Source organism: Pelodiscus sinensis, chromosome 1, assembly GCF_049634645.1.
Source record: "Pelodiscus sinensis isolate JC-2024 chromosome 1, ASM4963464v1, whole genome shotgun sequence".
In the NCBI taxonomy this organism is placed as follows: domain Eukaryota; kingdom Metazoa; phylum Chordata; order Testudines; family Trionychidae; genus Pelodiscus; species Pelodiscus sinensis.
This window is the reverse complement of record NC_134711.1, coordinates 28,423,832-28,445,135: the sequence shown is the minus strand read 5'-3', so window position 1 is coordinate 28,445,135 and position 21,304 is coordinate 28,423,832. Positions and strand designations below refer to the sequence as shown.

General features: G+C 44.0%; 1 protein-coding gene across 12 annotated transcripts in view; it reads right to left on the bottom strand.

Annotated features, from left to right (window-relative positions):
* KIF21A (kinesin family member 21A) overlaps positions 1 to 21,304 on the bottom strand; it is a 152,656-nt gene that overhangs the window by 3,963 nt on the left and 127,389 nt on the right. For all 12 annotated transcript variants that reach the window (XM_075927460.1, XM_075927474.1, XM_075927496.1 and 9 more), the window contains 6 exons: positions 19,368 to 19,504; positions 15,891 to 16,071; positions 12,972 to 13,136; positions 10,660 to 10,777; positions 8,147 to 8,317; positions 4,224 to 4,423 (listed from right to left, as the gene is read on the bottom strand). In XM_075927460.1, the coding sequence (XP_075783575.1) occupies positions 4,224 to 4,423; positions 8,147 to 8,317; positions 10,660 to 10,777; positions 12,972 to 13,136; positions 15,891 to 16,071; positions 19,368 to 19,504 (972 nt within the window). The remainder of the gene's footprint in view (positions 1 to 4,223; positions 4,424 to 8,146; positions 8,318 to 10,659; positions 10,778 to 12,971; positions 13,137 to 15,890; positions 16,072 to 19,367; positions 19,505 to 21,304) is intronic.

Below are 21,304 nucleotides of genomic sequence, written 5' to 3'. Positions count from 1 at the left end.
TTCCGGAAGAACGGCTCTTGTGCAAAAGCCTCTTGTGCAAAAACGGAGCCTCATTAATTATGCAAATATTCCACGTTTTGCCTCATTTGCATATTTCTTGTGCCAGATGGGCACAGTATAGATATAGCCAAAGAGACCTGATTTTCATAAAGGTAGAGCACTGGCAGTTCCCAATCAATGCGTTGTGGTAGCTCAGTATTTCTTGAAGTTGAATGCCTAAAAAAATAACATCCAAATTTAACAATTTTGGCCTGAGACAGCCCTGTGCTCATTTTAGTTGCTGTCTGCCTAGGCTTGACAGTAGTACAGATGCCCGCATTTTCTTTAGCATTACATACTTTTCTTGTTTCTGGTGTCTCTGGGGGTATGTCTACACTACAAAGTTAATTTGAACTAATGGACGTTAGTTCGAATTAACTTTGATAGGCGCTACACTAGCGCTCCGCTAGTTCGAACTTAATTCGAACTAAAGGAGCGCTTAGTTCGAACTAGGTAAACCTCATTGTACGAGGACTAAGCCTAGTTCGAACTTACTAGTTCAAATTAAGGGCTGTGTAGCCCCTTAATTCGAACTAGTGGGAGGCTAGCCCTCCCCAGCTTTTCCTGGTGGCCACTCTGGCCAACACCAGGGAAACTCTATTGCCCCCCTCCCGGCCCCAGATCCTTAAAGGGGCACGGGCTGGCTATGATGCCCGTGCCAGGTGCAAGCCTGCCAGCACCCAGCCAGCAGACCCTGCACCTGGCACGGCTCGAGCCAGCCACCCGATGCCCCCCAGCCCTCCCCCTCTTCCCGGGACCAGGCTGGCAGCTCCCGGGAGCTTGCCCAGGACCGCAAGAGGCGGGCACCTGCCTGGTCCAGTGCAGACATCGTGGACCTTGTCCACGACCTCAGCACTAGGCACAGGAAAGCGGCCGTCTAGGGCAGGAGAGCTGCCAGCCTGGCCACCCAGGAGCATGTATGCATGAAAATCAAGGTGGTCCACTGAGACCTCCGACCCTGAGCCCTGAGCTTAGAATGGCTGTACTGGGTCAGACCAAAGGTCCATCTAGCCCAGTAGCCTGTCTGCCGACAGCGGCCAACCCTAGGGACCCTGGAAGGGATGGACTAAAGACAGTGACCAAGCCGTTTGTCTCGTGCCATCCCTCTCCATCCTTCCACAAACATCGGGCAGGGACACCACTCCTACCCCCTGGCTAATACCATACCATGGACCCAACCTCCATGAATTGATCTCACTTCTCTTTAAACTCTGTTCTAGTTGTAGCCTTCACAGCCTCCTGCAGCAAGGAGTTCCACAGGTTGACTCTTTGCTTTGTGAAGAAGAACTTTCTGTTATTAGTTTGAAGCCTGCTACCCATTCCTTTCCTTTGGGCTATGTCCAGACTGCAGGCTTCTTTCGAAAGAGCCTCTTTCGAAAGATCGCGTCTAGACTGCAGGCGGATCTTTCGATAGAGGAAATCCGCTTTTTCGAAAGAGAGCACCCAGCGAGTCTGGATGCTCTCTTTCGAAGACGGCCTCTTTACATTGTAGAACGCCTTCTTTCGAAAGAGGAACTTTCGAAAGAAGGCGTTCTTCCTCGTGAAACGAGGTTTACCGCCATCGAAAGAAAAGCCGCGTTCTTTCGAAATAATTTCAAAAGAATGCGGCTTGAGTCTGGACGCAGGGGAAGTTTTTTCGGGAAAAGGCTACTTTTCCCGAAAAAAACCCTGAGTCTGGACACGGCCTTGGTGTCCTCTAGTCCTTCTATTATGGGAACTAATGAAGAACTTTTCTGTATGCACCCTCTCCACCCCACTCATGCTTTTATAGACCTCTATCATATTCCCCCTCCATCTCCACTTTTCTAAGCTGAAAAGTCCCAGTCTCTTTAGCCTCTCTTCATATAGGACCTGTTCCAAACCCCTCATCATTGTAGTTGCCCTCCCCTCTCCCACCCTCTCTCTTCCCCTCTCGCACCTCCTTTTCCCAGTCTCCCCCAGTTTTGTTCAATAAAGAGAGATTCTATTTTTGAACACAATTGTCCTTTATTTTGTACATCAGGAAGAGGGGCTAGGGAGAGGTAAGTGGAAGGAGGTGAGGGAGGAATGGGGTACGAGCCCCCGATGGGGAGAACTGGGCTGGGTCTGCGGGCTTCTGGGGGTGGAACCTCTTCTGCAGCCCCCCAATTGCCCCCTCTCCCCAGATGGCAGCCTGCGGCAAGTGCAGCCGGGCTGATGGCCGAGTGCTGTGATGTGCCCAGTGTGGGTACTCCGGGCAATACAAGCCAGGACTGCTTTGCAAGCGGGGCACCCCTGAGAACTGTCTGTCCGGGGTGGGGGTCGGGTCCCTTTAAGCACAGCCCTCAGCTAGCCTGAGACAGCAGCTCCACGCTCTAAGTCCTACTCTGATGCCCTGCCGGCACTGCTTCTGGCCATCCTTAACCTCTGTTCAGGGTCCACTCAACGTGAATGTGCTAGTCTGAATTAGCAAAATGCTAATTCGAACTAGTTTTTAGGTCTAGCTGCGCTAATTCGAATTAGCTTAGTTAGAATTAGTTAATTCGAACTAAGCTAATTCGAATTAGCGTTGTAGTGTAGACATATCCAGGGACACTTCTAAAGCTGAATGAGAGCACCAGAACTATGGATCTATGACAGAAGCTCATGATGCCCTCCCCTGCGCTGAAGTGTAGACATACCCTGGTATGGCTCGTTCTTCCACAAGAACAAGGGAATAATTCCATCTAAGATGATTCTACCTAAATATGCCTATCTTTCTGTCTCAGGCTCTCATATACCAGGAGTGTAATCAGAATATCTGATCCTTTGTCACTAGTCATCGACATTTTCACTTCTACCTAATACAGGCACTCCCCGGGTTACGTACAAGATAGGGACTGTAGGTTTGTTCTTAAGTTGAATTTGTAGGTAAGTCGGAACTGGCGTCCAGATTCAGCCGCTGCTGAAACTGACCAGCGGCTGACTACAGGAAGCCCGAGGCAGAGTTGCTCTCCCCCAGGCTTCCTGGAATCAGCCGCTGATCAGTTTCAACAGTGGCTGAATCTGGACGCCTGGGACAGAGCAGCTGGGGCGCTTCCCGGTAGGTCCCCGCAGTGCCGCACCTCGGCGCTGCGGGGACCAACTCAGCAGCACCCCAGCTGCTCTGTCCCAGGTGTCCCCAAGTCAGCTGCTGCTGAAACTGATCAGCAGCTGATTCCAGGAAGCCTGGGGGAGAGCAACTCTGCCTCGGGCTTCCTGTAGTCAGCCGCTGGTCAGTTTCAGCAGCGATTGACTTGGGGACACCTGGGGCAGAGCAGCTGGGGTGCTGCCGGGTTGGTCCAGTAGCGCCAAAGGAGCGGCACTGGGGGACCAACCCGGCAGCACCCCAGCTGCTCTACCCCAGGCGTCAGCGAGAAAATCCTGGTCTGCTGGGGGGGGGGGTGCACTAGCTGTGCCCCCTCCCCCAGCAGACCAGGGAGACGCCGGCGGCGGGACCGCCCAGACGCGCCGCGGTCCCGCCGCCCGTATCCTCTGCGGCTTTGCTCCGCATCTCCCTGGTCTGCTGGGCCCCCCCCAGCAGACCAGGGGTACACGGAGCAGCTTTTCTAGCCCCAGAGAACATGGGCGGCAGGACCGCGGCGCGTCTGTGCGGTCCCGCCGCCCGTATCCTCCGCGGCTTTGCTCCACGTCTCCCTGGTCTGCTGGGACCCCCCCCCCCCCCCAGCAGACCAGGGAGACACAGAGCAGCTTTTCTCGCCCCGGAGGATGCGGGCGGCGGGACCGCGGCGCGTATGGGCGGTCCCGCTGCCCGTGTCCTCCGGGGCGAAAAAAGCCCTGTTCGTAACTACGGATCCGACTTAAGTCGGATCCGTGTAACCCGGGGACTGCCTGTAATGCATTACTCACAAGTATTCTAGTTAAAACACTAAAGGAGGATAGTAAGAAGTTGCCATATTTGGAGTTTCTGCTTGGCACATATACTGTGTTTTAGCATTACAAAAGCATGCATTTTGGGTTGTCTCCTGGTCTATAGGAATTTTGTGATGCCATATTCCAATGCATGGCCCAAGATCTCCATAACATATTATGTCAATTTGAAGCCTGGACCTTGTTCTTCTGCTTTTACTTTGAAGTGACTAGAACACCTGTGAGTGCTTTGAATTAATTTGTTTGTACAAAATTTTGAGTTACACATGAAGAAAGAAAAAGTAGTATATATGGAAAACACCTGAACACAAACTCACTCTGCTGCTGTGAAAATGTGGCTGGAGTTAGTGCAGATAGCATTTATAGGACTGTCATGTCCTCGCATCTCCCCCACTGGTGTGAATGTATCCACGTTCCAGAGCTTTAGAATGCCCCCTCTACAGCCACTGAGAAGAACAGAGGAGCCAGGCACCAGTCCGAGGGCACACACCCAGACCTTGTGTGCATTGGGAACTTGCTGAGAAAATAAATGATACATAAATCACGGTAAGGCAGAATGGATACAGGAATGAGCACAGGTTTAGGCATCAATCAGGAAGTTCTGAGTTCTAATCCCAGTTTCCCAGCTCCACAACAGACTTGCTATGTGGTCATGAATACATACATCATAACTTTTCTGCTTTGTTTTCTCTCTAGGTAAAAAAGATAATGTTTTCCGACTGCACACAGTTTTTATTTAATAAAATTAGTTAGCATTTGTACATAATTTTGAATGTAAGAAATGCTAAGTGCTATCGCAGCACAGGAATAAAATCCACAGAGCACACCACTGATTCCAGTATCTACCTGATCATCTCATACATGTTGGATTCCAAGAGAAATTAGTAGTAGATACAGAATAATTGCATATTTGAATGTTTGGTTATCCACTTTACTGATAAGCATACAGAACAAATTGTGGGGGGAAGGAAACTTCTCCACACGCACTGGTTTCTGGTGAACCAACTGCCCCACTCGTGTAACTGCTGAAATTTTCAGTGGTTGCATGTTTACGTATGGTAATTAACCTCATTTTAACATCCCTATGACCCAATGAGCTCCCAGAATGATTTTGGGCTTCATAAGAGCCCATCTTTTGTCAACTTTGACATGCCTGAGCACATTTTGCGTAGCCTGTCGTTAAAGGGTTTGTTCAGGCAGACATCAAGTGGTTGTAGAACAGAAGTTAAGCCACCAGGTACTACAGCCAAAAATAGTTTTTTAATTTTTTTTTGGCCCCATGTTTTACCTCATCCATCTTGTGTGCCCTGAATATGTCCCAAACAAGCACAGAAGGTTTCTTGAGAAGTGCTCCCGGTCTCTTATTCCACACTTTTCCAGGCATTCAATACAGGCAGTCCCCGACTTATGTCGGATCCGCAGTTACGAACGCGGCTTTTCTCGCCCCGGAGGACACGGACTGCGGGACCTTGCGGTCCCGCCGCCCGTGTACTCCGGGGCGAGAAAAGCTGCTCTGCGTCTCCCTGGTTTGCAGACCAGGAAGCCACGGAGCAAAGCCGCGGAGGAGCTCGGGCAGCCGGGCAGTCCAGGCGCGCTTGGGCTGTCCCGCCGCCGGCTTCCCCTGCGGCTTTGCAAAGCTGCGGGGGAAGCCGGCGGCGGGGCAGCCCAGGAGTACCTGGGCTGCCCTGCTGCAGGCGTGCTCCAAGGCTTTGCTCCCTGTCTCCCTGCAGATCAGGGAGACGGGGAGCAAAGCCTTGGAGCACGCCAGCAGTGGGACAGCGCGGCGCGCCTGGACTGTCCCACTGCCCGCGTGCTCTGCGGCTTTGCTCTGTGTCTCCCAGGTCAGCAGACCAGGGAGACGGAGCAAAGCCGTGGAGGACTTGGATGTTCCCACCCCCGTCTCCCTGGTCTGCTGGGCGGTGGGGTGCAGCTAGTGCCCCCCCCCCAGCAGACCAGGCTTTTCTTGCCTACCCCTGGGGTAGAGCAGCTGGGGGCTGCCGGGTTGGTCCCGCAGCGCTGCTCCGGACCAACCCGGCAGCACCCCAGCTGCTCTGCCCCAGGAGTCCTGATTCAGCTGCTGCTGATCAGTTTCAGTAGCGGCTGAATCAGGACGCCTGAGGCAGAGCAGCTGGGGTGCTTCTGGGTTGCTCCAGTAGCGCCGAGGAGCCACACTACTGGAGCAACCCAGCAGCACCCCAGCTGCTCTGCCCCAGGCGTCCCCAAGTCAGCCGCTGCTGAAACTGACCAGCAGCTGACTACAGGAAGCCCGAGGCAGAGTTGCTCTGCCCCAGGCTTCCTGGAATCAGCCGCTGATCAGTTTCAGCAGCAGCTGACTTGGGGACGCCTGGGTTTCTTAAGTTGAATCTGTATGTAAGTCAGAACTGGCGTCCAGATTCAGCCGCGGTTGAAACTGATCAGTTTCAGCAGCGGCTGACGCCAGTTCCGACTTACATACCGATTCAACTTAAGAACAAACCTACGTTCCCTATCTTGTACGTAACCCGGGGACTGCCTGTAGTCACACTTTCATCAATCCACCCCTTTTCATGTGTGCATAGGACAACACCCACAGGAAATGTTATGTTTTTGGGCAAGGTTTTTCTTTTAAAAATAGTAATAGGAGGGAGTTTTGATCCACCGGCCAAACATGATAAAACCACTGTAAAATATGGCAATTGGTTTTAATTAAAACTGTGTTTTCACCAACATCGGTCACCATTCTGTTGCTTCGCAGATCAAATGTTTCATCCATATTTCCTAGTTGTGACAGCTCAAATGCATATTCCTTTTAATGTTATATAATAAACCTATGGAAAGATTTTATTTTTTCTTCCAGGTCTCTCAGCTACCTTTTGTGCTATCTTTGGTCACTGATGAAGACAGACCTTGATGTTTAGGAAGCAAGGAGACCAACACAATCATGCAGCAAATATCAATTACTTTACTGACTTCTAGTTGTTGTCTTTTGACATTTGCAGAGCACACAAATTCCAGTTCTAGTGATAAGGTACCCATTTTGTTGGCATTCAACAACCCAATCACTGAAATCTTTTTCCAGTCTAGGACATGAAGTACATATCGTTGGATGTATTTTCTTGCTTCTTGGCATGTCTTTTAGTGTTTGGGGGGAAAGGGGTTTGTTTTGGTTTTTTGCCACTCTTGTATCTGCTTCTCACTGAAACAAAATTCATGAGCAGTAGTGCAATTACCGTTTGCTTCTGCATGTTCAACAACTTTAGGTTTGAATGCTGTATCATAAGCAGACCATTTTCTTTTGATTTCACTGTTCATTTTAAATACTAGTATGAAAATCTTAGAAAATAATTTAGTTATAGCTTTTATAGGACTTTATAAAGGAATGTCACCTGCTTTATCACTGTCAAATTATAATAGTTGTTTATTTCAAAGCAGCTCTTTGGCATGTCTCTGGCAATAACAGCCTATTTAAATTGTATTACAGATTCGTCAACTGAGCACATTACATAGTCAGACAGACTAGACACTCAAATTACACAGTAGCAGACTGACACCAGTGCCACAGTACTATCATTCACTGCATTTTTCTGATTGACTTGTAAGGTCTAGCATTTTGTGAAATGGATGGGTCAAATTTCATGCGGATACAATTTGAATAAAAATCGAATTTGAGCACATTGTTTAAAATAAGCAAGTCCTGAACTGACATTTCATCATCGGTGATGTACAAGAGGAGCCAGCAAATTTTGGCTCCTAGTCCATCAGGGTAAGCCACTGGCATGCCGGGAGGTTTGTTTACTTGATGCATCTGCAGGCAGGGAGCCCTTCAGCTCCCAGTGGTTGAGATTCACCACTCCCAACCAATGGAAGAGGCAAGAAGTGACACGGGCCAAGGAACATGTTGGCCACCACTTCCTACCACTCCTGTTGGCCGAGAATAGTGAATTGTAGACACTGGGAGCTGCCGGGCACTCATGCTTGCAGAAGCTCCAGGTGAACCTCCCGGCGCATCAGCAGAGTGTGTCAACTGATGAACTATACTGTTGTCTTATGAAAGGATCATAATGTTTTGCCATTTTTACCTATTCATTGAGGGGCAGAGAGTGGCTTATAAATGAACAGGCTAAGGAATCCTAATAAATTAAGAACACAGCAGTAGCTAAGTAGGAGTAACTGGCTGAACACAAATTGAGTGTTCATTTTATAAAGTATGAAATACACACAAAAGTACTACAGCATAATTGTTCACCTGATTTTATATTACCTGAAGCAGGTCTTTTTGAGCTAAATCCCATTTCTTTATTCCATTATCTCTAGACCCACTGAAAAGGGTGTCTCCAACAATAGTAAGTGCTTCAATCCCATCATAATGAGGTGGCTCAAAATTGTGTGTTGGACTTACAGTTCCAAGAGCCCCTTCAGTTACATCAAACATCTGAAACAAGAAAAGCAATAAACGTTCAGATATACTACCTGCTCTTGACAGGCAATTAACAAAAACACATTGGAGAACTCACTTCATCTCTACCATGTTGCTATCATGAATACATTCAGGGTGTGTCAACACTCCAGTGTAAGCTCAAGTTTAGAAGAATTCAAGTTAGAAGACCCCGAGTTTGTTAATCTATGGCTGGCACACATACACTTGTTTTGTAATACCAGGTTAGGAACTGGTGAACTCAGAGTCTTAACCTGGAGTTCCAACACCTAAGTTGGTGGTTGGACTCATGTAGGCCTGAATCCAACCACACATCTCTCTTTCTTAGTGCCCTCCAAAATGTGGCTGCTTCAGCCCTTTGTTTGTGGTCAGTGTGAGGAACTTTGACTGCGCAACAAATATGACTGTCCATAGGCCAAAGAAAGTCCATGTTTTGTAGAAACCCTTTGGTGGCATTTCAGAACACGAGTTCAGTGGGACTTTGCCTAACCTGCAAAGCAATGGGGCTTAAACCATGAGTCCCACTTTGATTCAGACTCAGACCCTCCACACTCAGGGGATCTGTGACCCATGAGACCTGAGTTGGTGTGTTGACAGGAGCAGGAGCGGCCCATGGCTATAGGCCAACTCGGCTGCTGCCTAGGGCACTGCCTTCAACGGCGCCCGACGATGATGTCGGCCCATTGACGGCTGTGCAGGTGGGGGCGCCGATCGCACATTCTGCCTGGGGCGCCAGCTGCAGCAGCCCGCCTTAGGCTGCTCTGGACAGGAGGGGCTAGGTTTGAGCCTGAGTTTGAACCCTGGGCTTGCATGCAGTGTAGACCTACCCTCCATGAAAGATTTATAGGAGGAAACTTCGGTAAGAGCTGGAGAGTTTTATTCCTTACAGTCAAAACTCAGGATAGTATGGAGCACATAATTTATGTGGCAGAGCCACACTTAATTAACATAGCAGTGTTTCACTGAATTCACTTCAAGAAGGAATTACACCCAAGTGCTAACTCACTATCAGATCAATCTTCTAAATGTATTATAAAAACATGTCCATATACATAACCAATGGCCAGTATTTATTTGCTCTGTAGAAGAGGAACATATCTCCTCTCAGTCTACACACTTTCACAGACAGTCCATTAGTAATTTCTGACTGCTCAGGGATGAGGGCTGCAGTAGGATGAGGAGCAAAAGGGCAGAAGCATTGTCTTGTGGTTGAGAGATGGATATTTGGAGGAAATAGTTGAAGGAGTATATTTTTCAGAATATTTTATTTCTATAAGAGTTCTGTCTCTAATTACTGATGTCTTCTCTGAGCCACATACCTTCCTCCCTCTCAGCTTTCTGAGAATGGAATCCCACAATGTAGGATATTCAAATAACAGACCATTAACTCCATTCAAATAATTTCTGTGTCATGCAGCTTAGTTCCCTTAATATCAATTTACAATGAATAAACTTGACAGCAAGAAAAACAGGTTACTTTGAAATGTAACAAAATAGCTTAAAAGATTTTTTAAAATGTCTTTATGAATTACATTCAATTAGAAATTCATGGAATAATTGCGTCCGTCATAGAAAAATATATAAAACTAATTTTATCTAGAGATTACATTTCCTTTAGTAATATATTCTGTTCTGAATACTTTAATACACAACAAGCCAATGAAATAAATTAGGTTTACATCTCAGATCGTAAGATATCCATTAAAGAGTATAACTAAATGTTTCCCATTAAATTAAGTGAGTTTATCTGCTGGACTTTCTCCAACAATTTGACAACATATTTCAGTACAAATATGATGACATTTGCAACCCATATAGTTTCCTGTCAAAGTCAGGCACCCAAAAATTGAAAATGCAAGAATTAAGGTTGCCTGCATACCTTAATTCTGACTGTCTGGATGTGCATAATATATAGTATTTAATTCTATAACTGCATGCTATTTTCCCCTCAGGATCTCTGCATCATGCATTGCACATAGTTCAATATTTTGTATATGTCTATTATGTCACTTATTCTTCTCACTTTTGATATTGACCTAATATTTTAATTTCTCTTAATAGGAAAGTCTTTCCGTGAATCTAAAAATTATTGTTGCTCTTCATCAAATTGTTTTTGCTACATACTATTTGAGATGTGGCCATCGTAAAGGGAATGTGCTATAAAATTGGTAAGTATTATTAATAATACATAATATAAATTACATGGATGTTAAATTTTCCATCTGGGCTGCCATTTTGGGAATTTTGGAGAGGAAGGTCAAAAAAATGGAAGTCGCACTAATCCTAAACCCTTCCTCTATTTGGGAAGTAAAGAAAATGTTCATACTAAAATGTATTACCTTTATATAGTGATCCTTTGAGCCAGTGATGATAAGATCTTGTCCGTTGGAAATGCGGTCTACAGTAAGGCACATGACAGGGCCTAGGTGACCAGTTAACTTTCCTGTAGACTGGAATCTTTAAGAAGAAAAGGAGTAAATGTGAGGGTGAGGTAATAGGATGAAGAATATTCTTAACATTTTAACCAACTCGAAACCTGGATATAGAGCATCTTCAGCTCCACTTTTAAAAATGTGTGACCCTGTGGGGATTTGGAGGTTTATTACTTCCATCAGATATGCCAAAATATGTTCTATTTATACAGATTTATAGCACAGAATTTCTGGCCAAATGGATCGTCTCCTGACTTTTTGGTCTTTTCTTCACAAGTATTCCAGATGTCTTCTGTTCCTTCCTGCCCCTTCCATATATCCAATTTACCTAACAAGCACGCTCAATCAGGTTAAATGTAAACAAATACTTGCTTAACTTGTTTGAAAAGTCTAGTTTTATGTTAAAGCAAAATGCAGGACTATGTAGCACTTTAAAGACTAACAAGATGGTTTATTAGATGATGAGCTTTCGTGGGCCAGACCCGGGTCTGGCCCACGAAAGCTCATCATCTAATAAACCATCTTGTTAGTCTTTAAAGTGCTACATAGTCCTGCATTTTGCTTCAGCTACACCAGACTAACACGGCTACATTTCTATTACTAGTTTTATGTTAGTAATTCCAACTACAGGCTAAATATCCACTTTAGCTAGTCTTTGGATTCTGACTAGTTCTGGGTATCTGTATGCTGTTTTGCATAATCGGTGTCTGGTTATTTTAAAATTCCAATATATTATGTAAATTCACTCATTGGATGATAACCACTGCTAGTCTGAATGCAGGCATTAGCAAAACCATTTTTCAGTAGCTATCTTAAATATGCAAGTCTCAAACTGCTTGCTTCTGATGCATTGTGACAGATCAGAAAATGACTCTTCTTTCCAGTGCAGAAGGTACATATAGGCCTGATCTTGCAGATTTCCACTACCATGCAAAGTGCCGGCTAGGGCTCTGATATTACAATGAATTCCACGCAAAACAACATTCATTTAAAGAGGGTGTCTCCAACACACAACTCATTACAGGATGAGGGCATGGGTGACTATTAGGGCATTAAGGGCTTGCACAATCCATCTATATTTATTTGTTCTGAGCTGTGTTTCAGAACAGAACTGGGGCTGTATGGAGCTGGGACTATTTCAGTGCAAACAGAATGACCATTATTCTGATAGGAAGAGACTTTGCTGACCTGAAGGTAGGAGAAAAGAGAGATGCCAGCAATGCAGGAAATGATCAAAAGTATGGATGTGAAGGACTACTCGACAATCTGATAAGCAAAATAGCTTACACTAGTCAACTAGTCGCTTCCCCCCACCCTTGCTGCCTCTATCCCAGACTCTATGTGGCACTTTCACCTTTGAAGTGTAGCAACAGCCCTAGGGTTGTTGCTACACTTCAAAGGCGGAACTGCCCTATCGACTAATCAAATAGTCGATGGTCCTTGTGGTGTTTCGAAGTGGCAGTGCTGTGTGGAAGCCGGGATCAGGTGGTCCTGGGCTGCACACGGCGTTTCAAAGTGGCAGCTCTGCGTGGAGCCTGGGGTCTGGCGTCAGGCTTCTAGTGGCGCTGCTGCTTTGAAGTACTCCGTCTCCCTCCCCTCCCCCTCCCCCGCCTGCTTCCTCTTTCTGATAGAGGCAGCAAGGGGTGGGTGAAGCGACTAGTTGACTAGCATATCGACTATTCAATTAGTCACTTAGTCTATATTTAACATCCTTAGTCAAAAGGTTTTTAAACCCATTTCCACAGTCTCACAATCCCTTTTTTTTTGCTTCTGTGATTTCCTCCCTTCTAGCACATACATTTTAAGTTTTCCAACCTGCAGAGAAGGCACAGATGGGGAATAGAGAAAGGAGATAAGGAAAGAAGCAGACAATGAAGAAGGAAAGCAGGGGAAGTGCCCGCGGAGTTAAGAAAGGCCAATGTACAAGGCTGTATTATTTTCATTGAAAAGTCACTTTTCAACCCTGTTATTCTTTTCCATGCAGTTGAAAAATAAATGTTTAATTCAAAGACTCAGCATACACCTAATTAAACAATAATATATTGTATTAAGCCAGTAAAAATTATATTGGGCTAATTAATCCCTTGGGTTTTGATTTATGAGCTTGTTCAGTCCAAAACTAAGACATTGCCTCATGAACTGGAAACATCCTAATACTACCTTTGTCATGTATGGTGGTAAATATCTAGAGAATACTCTCTTTTGCCTTAGTTATGTACCTTTTAAGGTCCCACATTCTCACTGCATTTCCAGAAGCTGCATACAGGAAGGTGCCTGTTGGATTTAGTGCAATTTGGTTGATCTGGTTTTCTCCAGCAGGAATAGTTACTGTTCTGTTAGTGCTTCCAGCACAAGCATCACCTGACATAACCTGTCCTGAAGACCTGTATATTACCAAGAAGAGACCGTTACTTTCTCTTTGCTCGAATATATCTTACATTTTGTTTAAAAATAAGTATGCTTATTTATAAGCAGAATTGAGACTGATTCTGAACACTGAAAAATAAAGGTAAACCCATAGTAGGGATGTTAGATATTGGGTAATATAATAGTTGAGTAACCACATGAATTCTTACTCAACTAATAGTCGATTACTCGACTATTCTATAGTCTCCAGGGGTTGGGCCCACAGCCAGTGCAATCTAGCCCCACTCCCGGGGAGCCCCCTGCCATCCTGTGCCGCTGCCTCTGTATCAGAGGTAGCAGCACAGTATGCTAGGTGGGAGCCAGTCCATGAGGGGGCCAATTTAAAAAACAGCTCCCCACGCAGACTGGCATGGAAAAAGGCTCCTGTTCCCCCCGCCCTTCCGGGGGGGGGGGGGGGGGGGGAATAATTGAGAAAATTAATTGATAAGCCTAAGCTTATTGGTTAATTATATACTCAACCACTCATTTACATCCCTAATCCACAGAAACACTCTGTACATGAATTAAAAACTTTGGAAATTTCCACACATAATACACAAATATTTATTGAGTCTGAAGAGCCTGGCATCACAAGCTAGCCATTTGTATTACACTGACCTATGACAGGGATTTCAAACTAGGGAGTGTCAGTCTGGTAAGAACTTGGATAGGAGACATTCAGGAAAACCTGAGGTGCTGTTTATTCAGGAGGCAGCATTTCTCCAACACATGCTGATTTATCTGTCTGTTGATTCATGCTCAGCACAAAAGTAGGGTCATGCTGCTATTGGAAATACCAACTTCCTGATAAAATGAGATGTAAGACCCAGTGGCATATTTTTACAAGTGTGCAGATATTAAGCTAAAATTTGACCAGATGTAGTTAAGATAACTGCATTCTGTTCAGTACACTTCTGTTGTTTCAACTAGATACATTGATTTCTCTTCCTAAAAACTGTTGTACATTTATACGGACACAAAATGACTGCTGTGTTGCAACACAGAGGCAGTTGCAGTGGAGTGGTAGACAAAGTGATAACACATATAACCAGGGCTTGACAAACCCCGGCGAGAGCTACTCGTCAGACCGGCACTGCGCATGCGCGAAGCACCAGTGAATGGGGCACACGGAGTGACTGGCTGAAATCTACTTGCCATGGGAGAGTAGATTCAGCGGTTTGTTGAGCCCTGCATATAACCCTACGTTTAGATAAGAGCAACAAAAGAGGTTTTGTCCTCATTACTGTAACCCTGTTGTGATACTGTAAGACCAATGCCTGGAGAGCTCTTATCAACTTGGTGGCAGCTGCAGTTCTTGGTAGCTGCTGCCTCTGCTCTGCCCACAAGCAACCCAGCCCATTCTATTTTCTACTCCCATACCCTTGCTCTCTCCCCTGAACTCAAACAATCCCCTTCCTACTTTATGCAATACATATCCCACCTTTAGTTCCATATCCTCACTAGTCAGCACTAAGATGCAATCTCAATTAAGATCCTAGTATTTTTAGATTTACTCAGAAAATAAGTTCCCTTCAAATATTAGCTCTGGCTTTTGAATGATAGTGTTTTGAAACTAGTCTGAGTACTGAATTCTCACCTTGAATTCTTATATTTGCAAATAAGGTAGAGATGGTTTTAGGTTTGGTGAGGGGTTCTAAGGAGCTCCATAAAAAACCTCTCCCATATATTTAAATGTCAATAGAACTAGCGTGTAAAGACTCAGCTCACTTAATCAAGACCATAATACATCTCAGAGCTGAAAAAACCTGAAGTCAAAAGCAATGGAATGTAGAAAAAGAAAAACTTCACAATACTTTCCTTTTCTCTAGAAACTGTAGGTCTAAAAGTCCAGGTGTAAAGACAACAAGAGTCTGTTTAGGGAGTCTGAGCCCTTATACCAGTGATAGCAACCTAGGCTAGCGAGTGAGCCGCATGAGTGGCCCTCTACCTCAGTGGGCTGCATGACTTGTAACCAAGACAGTCTCCTGGGATAGGGAAGTGCTAACTGCACTTGCATTAGGGATAAGGGCACCTCCACCTTTGAACTGTAGCAAGAGCCTTACTATAGTTCAAAAACGGAAGCCCCGTAGGGAGCACGGGGCCAGCAGGGGACTGGCCCCATGCTCCCTGTGGCACCTGAGCCTTTGAACTGTACAAGAGTCCCAGCAGGGCTCCTGTACATTTCAAAAGCAGAATCACAGCAGAACTGGTGTAAGCAGAGACTGCTTCAGTCCCCGCTTGTGCCGTTTTCCCACTGTGCCTCTTCCTCTCCTCTTCCCCCCCCCCCCCAGCACTGACTTCTTCTCCCTCTCTTTGCTGCCTCTCTCTGATAGAGGCAGGAAAGGGTGGGAAGAGACTAGTTGCATCACTAGTTGACTATCTGATAAACTTCTGCTTTGATTTAGAGAAGAGGGAGCAAACAGCTCCCACAGTTAATTTTGTATGTGTCACTTTAGCAATATCTGTAGGGAAAAAAGCAACATGAATGGAAACCAGTGAAATCTGGCAACCCTGCACGTGAGCAACAGCAATCAAAATGTCTCACAAGCCATACGCAGAATTTCAACGGGCTGGCCACAGGTTGCCCACCACTGCCTTATATTGATTTCTTTGTCTCATAATAGTCTGTACTTAAAATATGACCTTTCAAACATCACTTATTAATACTAATGCACTTTTATTTAAAATTAAGAATCACTCAGCTCTTTGCATTTGAGGTTTAAATCACTTACGTCAATGTCCGAATACACTTGGCAGAATCTCGGATGTCCCACACCTTAATATAAGATGTTGAAACTGTGAAGACCAGGCTAGTATAGTTGCAATATTTTACAGATACAACATTGTTAGGATGACTTCCTAGAGACATAATCTCTTGTCCAGTTACTAGATTCCATACTTTACAAGTGCGATCTAAAAAAAGACACGAAGAAGTGAAAACAGATAACTTTTTATATGGAGAAAAATGTATGTTTATGCTGACATATCATCTCCTTTCAGCATTTTAAGTCCATCATAAATAACTACATTCAATGCATCTCAACCGTAACATGTACACATCACTTTCTGGGTGAAACTACACCCAGTTACAATAAAATATGTTCCTTCTTCACATACCAGCTCCCAAGAACATTGCACGCTCCAGAGTATAATAGCCCTACAATCAGTCCCTTGTCAGTCCTTCCCCAAATATAATAGGGGAAGACAGGTGGAAGTTGCAGATCTCTTGATGGTTATTACCAAATTTAAGCTATGGAAGATCATAGGAACTCCTCACCAAGAACACACTGCAGAAGGGGCACAGCACCACAGATGATCTTGACTGACAAGATAACATGTGAGAAGAAAGACATTTTCTCCAGAAGTCAGGTCCCAAACTATTCAGTGCTTCAGGTACCTCTGAAAATCCCAATCCAAGTGAGTAAAATGCCCCGTTTCACTTTCAATGAGATTTGAGTACTTATGGCCTTATCTACACACAAAGGATACACTGCTTTATGTACTCTGGCATGGTTAAGATGGTACAGCCTGCTGCTATAACAGTATAACTTATTCCTGTTTGGAAGAGGAATAAATACACCCACAGTATAATCACCTTTTTGCCAATAAAGCTGCATCTACACTGGCAGTTGTAGCAGTATAACTACAAATTTAAAAAATCCCTAATGGTGTAATTCCACTAGCAAAAGAAGTGTGGCTAGAACAGGACTCTCTTTAGCTATTTGAAACCCCCAGCTTTAAAGGCCAAAACTTATACCTTCAACTGCTCTCAAGCCAATGCAACCCTTAGAACACTGACATAATATACTCTATACGCCCACTGCCTTCTATATTAGCAGCAATTTCTAGGGGGTTTCAAGTAAATAAAAGGCTATGCCAGTTTGCCACTTTATCAGGTTTTCCCCCCAATATTTATTTTTCTTAAACAAATGCTTTTTTCATATATATATATATACACACACACACACACACACACACACATATACACACACACACACACACACACACACATACACACACACACACACACACACATACACACACACACACACACACACACACACATATATACATACACACACACACACACACATATACATACACACACACACACACACACATATACATACACACACACACACACACATATACATACACACACACACACATATACATATATATATATATATATATATATATATATATATATATATATATATATATATATGTGCGCGCAACTAATGAGTGGCAAGAAAACCAAATATTTACCCCACCTGTCAATGTGCTTAGTTCCAAAATTTTAGGATGATTTGAAAACTGATGATCACAAATCTAAATGTAAAAACCTCAATTTAAATACCTTTTGCCAAATAACTACTAAAGCTGAAATCACATTGCAATTAAAATGAGCAAAAATGTGTAATCATATTATCATAGTGAAAATATCCATAAATACAATAAAAGGCAGCAGACAGCCTGACATCACTAAAGTATGTGAGAAAATTAGTGACCTGCATCCCCTGTAAAAATGGCCATATTTATGCAGTTAACAAAAACATGAACAAGGATATAAATTTCCACAAACAGAAACAGGAAAATAGCAAACAATAACATTAGAAAATGCTGACAGCGTTTGACTTCAACTAGCTTTTCAGCCATCATAAATACAACTCAATATTGGTAAGAAGAGTCAGTGATACTATGTGCCACCATCAGAAATAATCAGAGTAGGCTGTACCAGATTACTCAGATACTACGGGGAAACCCATGCTAACCCATGCTTGTGTTTTCTAGAAATGTAAACAGGAAGCTCGGAAATATTGGTATTTATTATTTAATGAAGAGGAGAGCTTTTCCATCACTAAGCTGTACTCATAGCTATACTGTGCAGCTATATGAGATACAGCTGAGTGAATGGAAAAAGTGTGAGTCCAGGACAGCTGGCTGTATTTTAAAGAAGCCTTATTGAGGATGCAGGAACAAACCATCCCAATGTGCAGAAAGAACAGCAAATATGGCAGGTGACAAACTTGAGCTGGATCTAATGCATCTGAAAGTGCTGAGAGCTGGTTTATGTGATTGCACCATTAGCCATTATCTTTGAAAACTCATGGCAGGAGGTCCCAGACCTGGGGAAAGTCACAGCTTCTCCACATCTTAGTTTCTCTAGTTATAAAGTATGGACATGTTATTTACCTTCCTTATAGTTGTATTGACAATGATTGTTAATAAGGCTCTTAAGATTCTTGGATAAAGCTTACAATGTACAGTAAGTGTAAAGTAATTGCAAAGTAAAACTATTAATCTACTCCTCTAATGAAGTTTATTTGCTAAGAAACTTTTGTCCTAATTGAAAAAAAAAAATCAGTGGGACAATATATATAAACCTAGGTAATATCACTATGTGTTCATCACTTAAAATAACGTATTTAATGTAATCTTAACTTCATTCTCAATCTTGACCATACAATGAGATTTAGGATGCTCTATACCTAAATCACTTTTGAAAATGGTGCCTTACATATTGTCAAAAATGTTACCCATGCTTCTTAGCTCAAGTGTTAATTCATTTAGAGACATAGTATTGCCTTGAGTATATTTTCCCTCAAACTTCTTAATGTTAATTTCTGTCATCATGCTTTAATGTACAGTAACTCACTTAATGCTGTGACTCAAGTAATCTTCAAACTCATAATTTCACATTGTGCTTATCCTCTCCAGCTTTTTTGTCACTTCTTTTTTGCATTTCTAAGAAAACTATTCACTTCCCTCAGTATTTTCTGTTCAGAATCTCTCCCCTTTTCCACTTGCAAGTCTGTAATTGCAGTGAAAAGGGAGCTTACCTTAAATAGTCACTCTTATATCAAGAGACATACATCAGAATTAACTTTGAGATTGCAGGCACAAGCTATGACATGGCACTGTGAGCAGCATGTATTCACCTCCTACACTGATGAGCAGTTTTTGTTTTTTAAGATGCTATTTTGGAGGTTAATTTTCCACTTAAAATGAACTCTCAGATGGAATATAAATGAGGAACATATATTAGTTAATCAAATCAAGCTTATTATAATCTCAAAATATCTCTCCCACAGTTTTCCACAACCAAACCTTGCATTTCTAACACTGGCCACTAATAAGAAATTTCGAAATATATTTATTTTTCAAAGCAGTTTTAGTAGCCAACAAATACATGAAGCCTTCCCAACCTTTAGATCCAGTGAACAGAAGATCATCAGTAGAATCAACACAAAGCACAGCCTTGGTATGCCCCTCAGCTATATGAATACACTGAAGTGCTGCGGATCTGATGCATTTTGAAGCAGGGAATGGGTTGATTATGCCCCTAAAGAAAAAATGAAATATGAGTTAGCTATAGCAATGTAAATCACTTATTTCCACACATCTGTGGAGGTCAATGTTTATTTTTCCCGCGTTATTTCCTATAGTCTTACAAATAAAAAAGTTGCACGTATGTAGGGAAATACATTAACTTTAACATATTTTGGCATAGGACAACTGAATTTGTCTTCTATAAATTCTGCATTTATTTTTTTTATTCAGCTTTATAAAGCCTTCATGTTGTGCTGTTTTTTAAATGAAACCACATAGAATTCAATAGATATGATACTCCAGCACACCAGATTGTGTGATGGGGGTATAGGAGAACCAGTCACAGTTCTTTGATTCTCAGGGTCACCAAAGAATTACTTAAAGCTGTGCTTAGGGTGCTTGAATATGTGCACAGAGGTAAGGTCCTTGTAGGATTGGAGAACTGGCATTACAGAATTTTACCATGCTGCAAAAGAGAAACTGAGCTGTGGCACAGACACCTCACCAAGCCCCACTACACCAGGATATTCTCTACTTGGTATGTATATCTAGATTGTCTGAATGACACAAAAGGTTTGTACTCCAGCCTGAGAATCTAACCCCAGGTACTCTATCATTAAATGATCATGATTAACTGCTCAAACCTCAGCTGAATATGAACTGCCACATTGCAACACACCCATCATTCCACATATTCCAATGTCCACTGCTAGGTGCTTTAGAGGAAGGCATAAAATTCAACAGTGCTGTTCATTAAGCAACAATCTACAATGCAGAGAAACTTACCACCCCCACCTGGTGGGAAGTTTATATATTGCAGCCTTTGTAATGTTACTCTGTCATGTCACTACAGAGGCTATTCTTTGTTGTATGAACTTACTATGTCTAATCTTACTAATATATGTGCCTCAAGTTATCCCATGACACATTCTGTAAAAGATATTTCCTTTTATCTGTATTAAATGTGCAGAATTATAATTTTACAGAATGTTCTCTAGGTCATACATTATAATATCAGAGAAAAGTAGGGCTGGTAAAAACCTTGAGGAGTCATCAAAACCATCCCTGATAAGTCTGTCCAACCTGTTTTTAAAAACTTCCAATGAAGAGGATTCCCTACCATCCATCGGAAGCCTGTTCAAGACCTTAACAACTTTTATAGTCGAAGTTTTTCCTCAACTCTAACCCAAATCGCCATTACTGCAAAGTAAGTCCATTACTACTTGTTCTCCATGTCCCCTAAAGGTAGAACAATTCATGAATGTCTTCTTTATAATGGCATCTTTAAACAGTCCTGTACAGGCAGTCCCCGACTTACGCGGATCCGACTTATGTCGGATCCGCACTTACGAACGGGGCTTTCTTGCCCTGGAGGTCGAGGTAGCGGATTGTTACCTGCGAGCTCCGGGGGAGAAAGCCCCGTTTGTAAGCTGCTCGGGTGTCCCTGGTCTGCTGGAGACCGTCTCCAGCAGACCAGGGGCACCGGGCGGGTTCCCGCGCTTCTGAGGCTTTGCCAGAGCAAAGCCTCAGAAGCGCGGGAACCCGCCGCTGCTGCCGCTTGAGTCCCGGTGCCTGTGGTCTGCTGGGGACTGTCCCACAGGCCACAGGCACCGGGACTGAAGCCGCAGCCGCGGGGGGGTCCCGCGCCTCTGAGACTTTGCCAGAGCAAAGCCTCAGAGGCGCGGCACCCCGCTGCCGCTGCGGCTCTGCTCCCCGTGTCCCTGGTCTGCTGGGAGGGGCGCGGCTAGTGTGTCCCGTCCCCCCCACTACCAGACCAGGCTTTTGTTTTGGACCCTGGGGCAGAGCAGCTGGG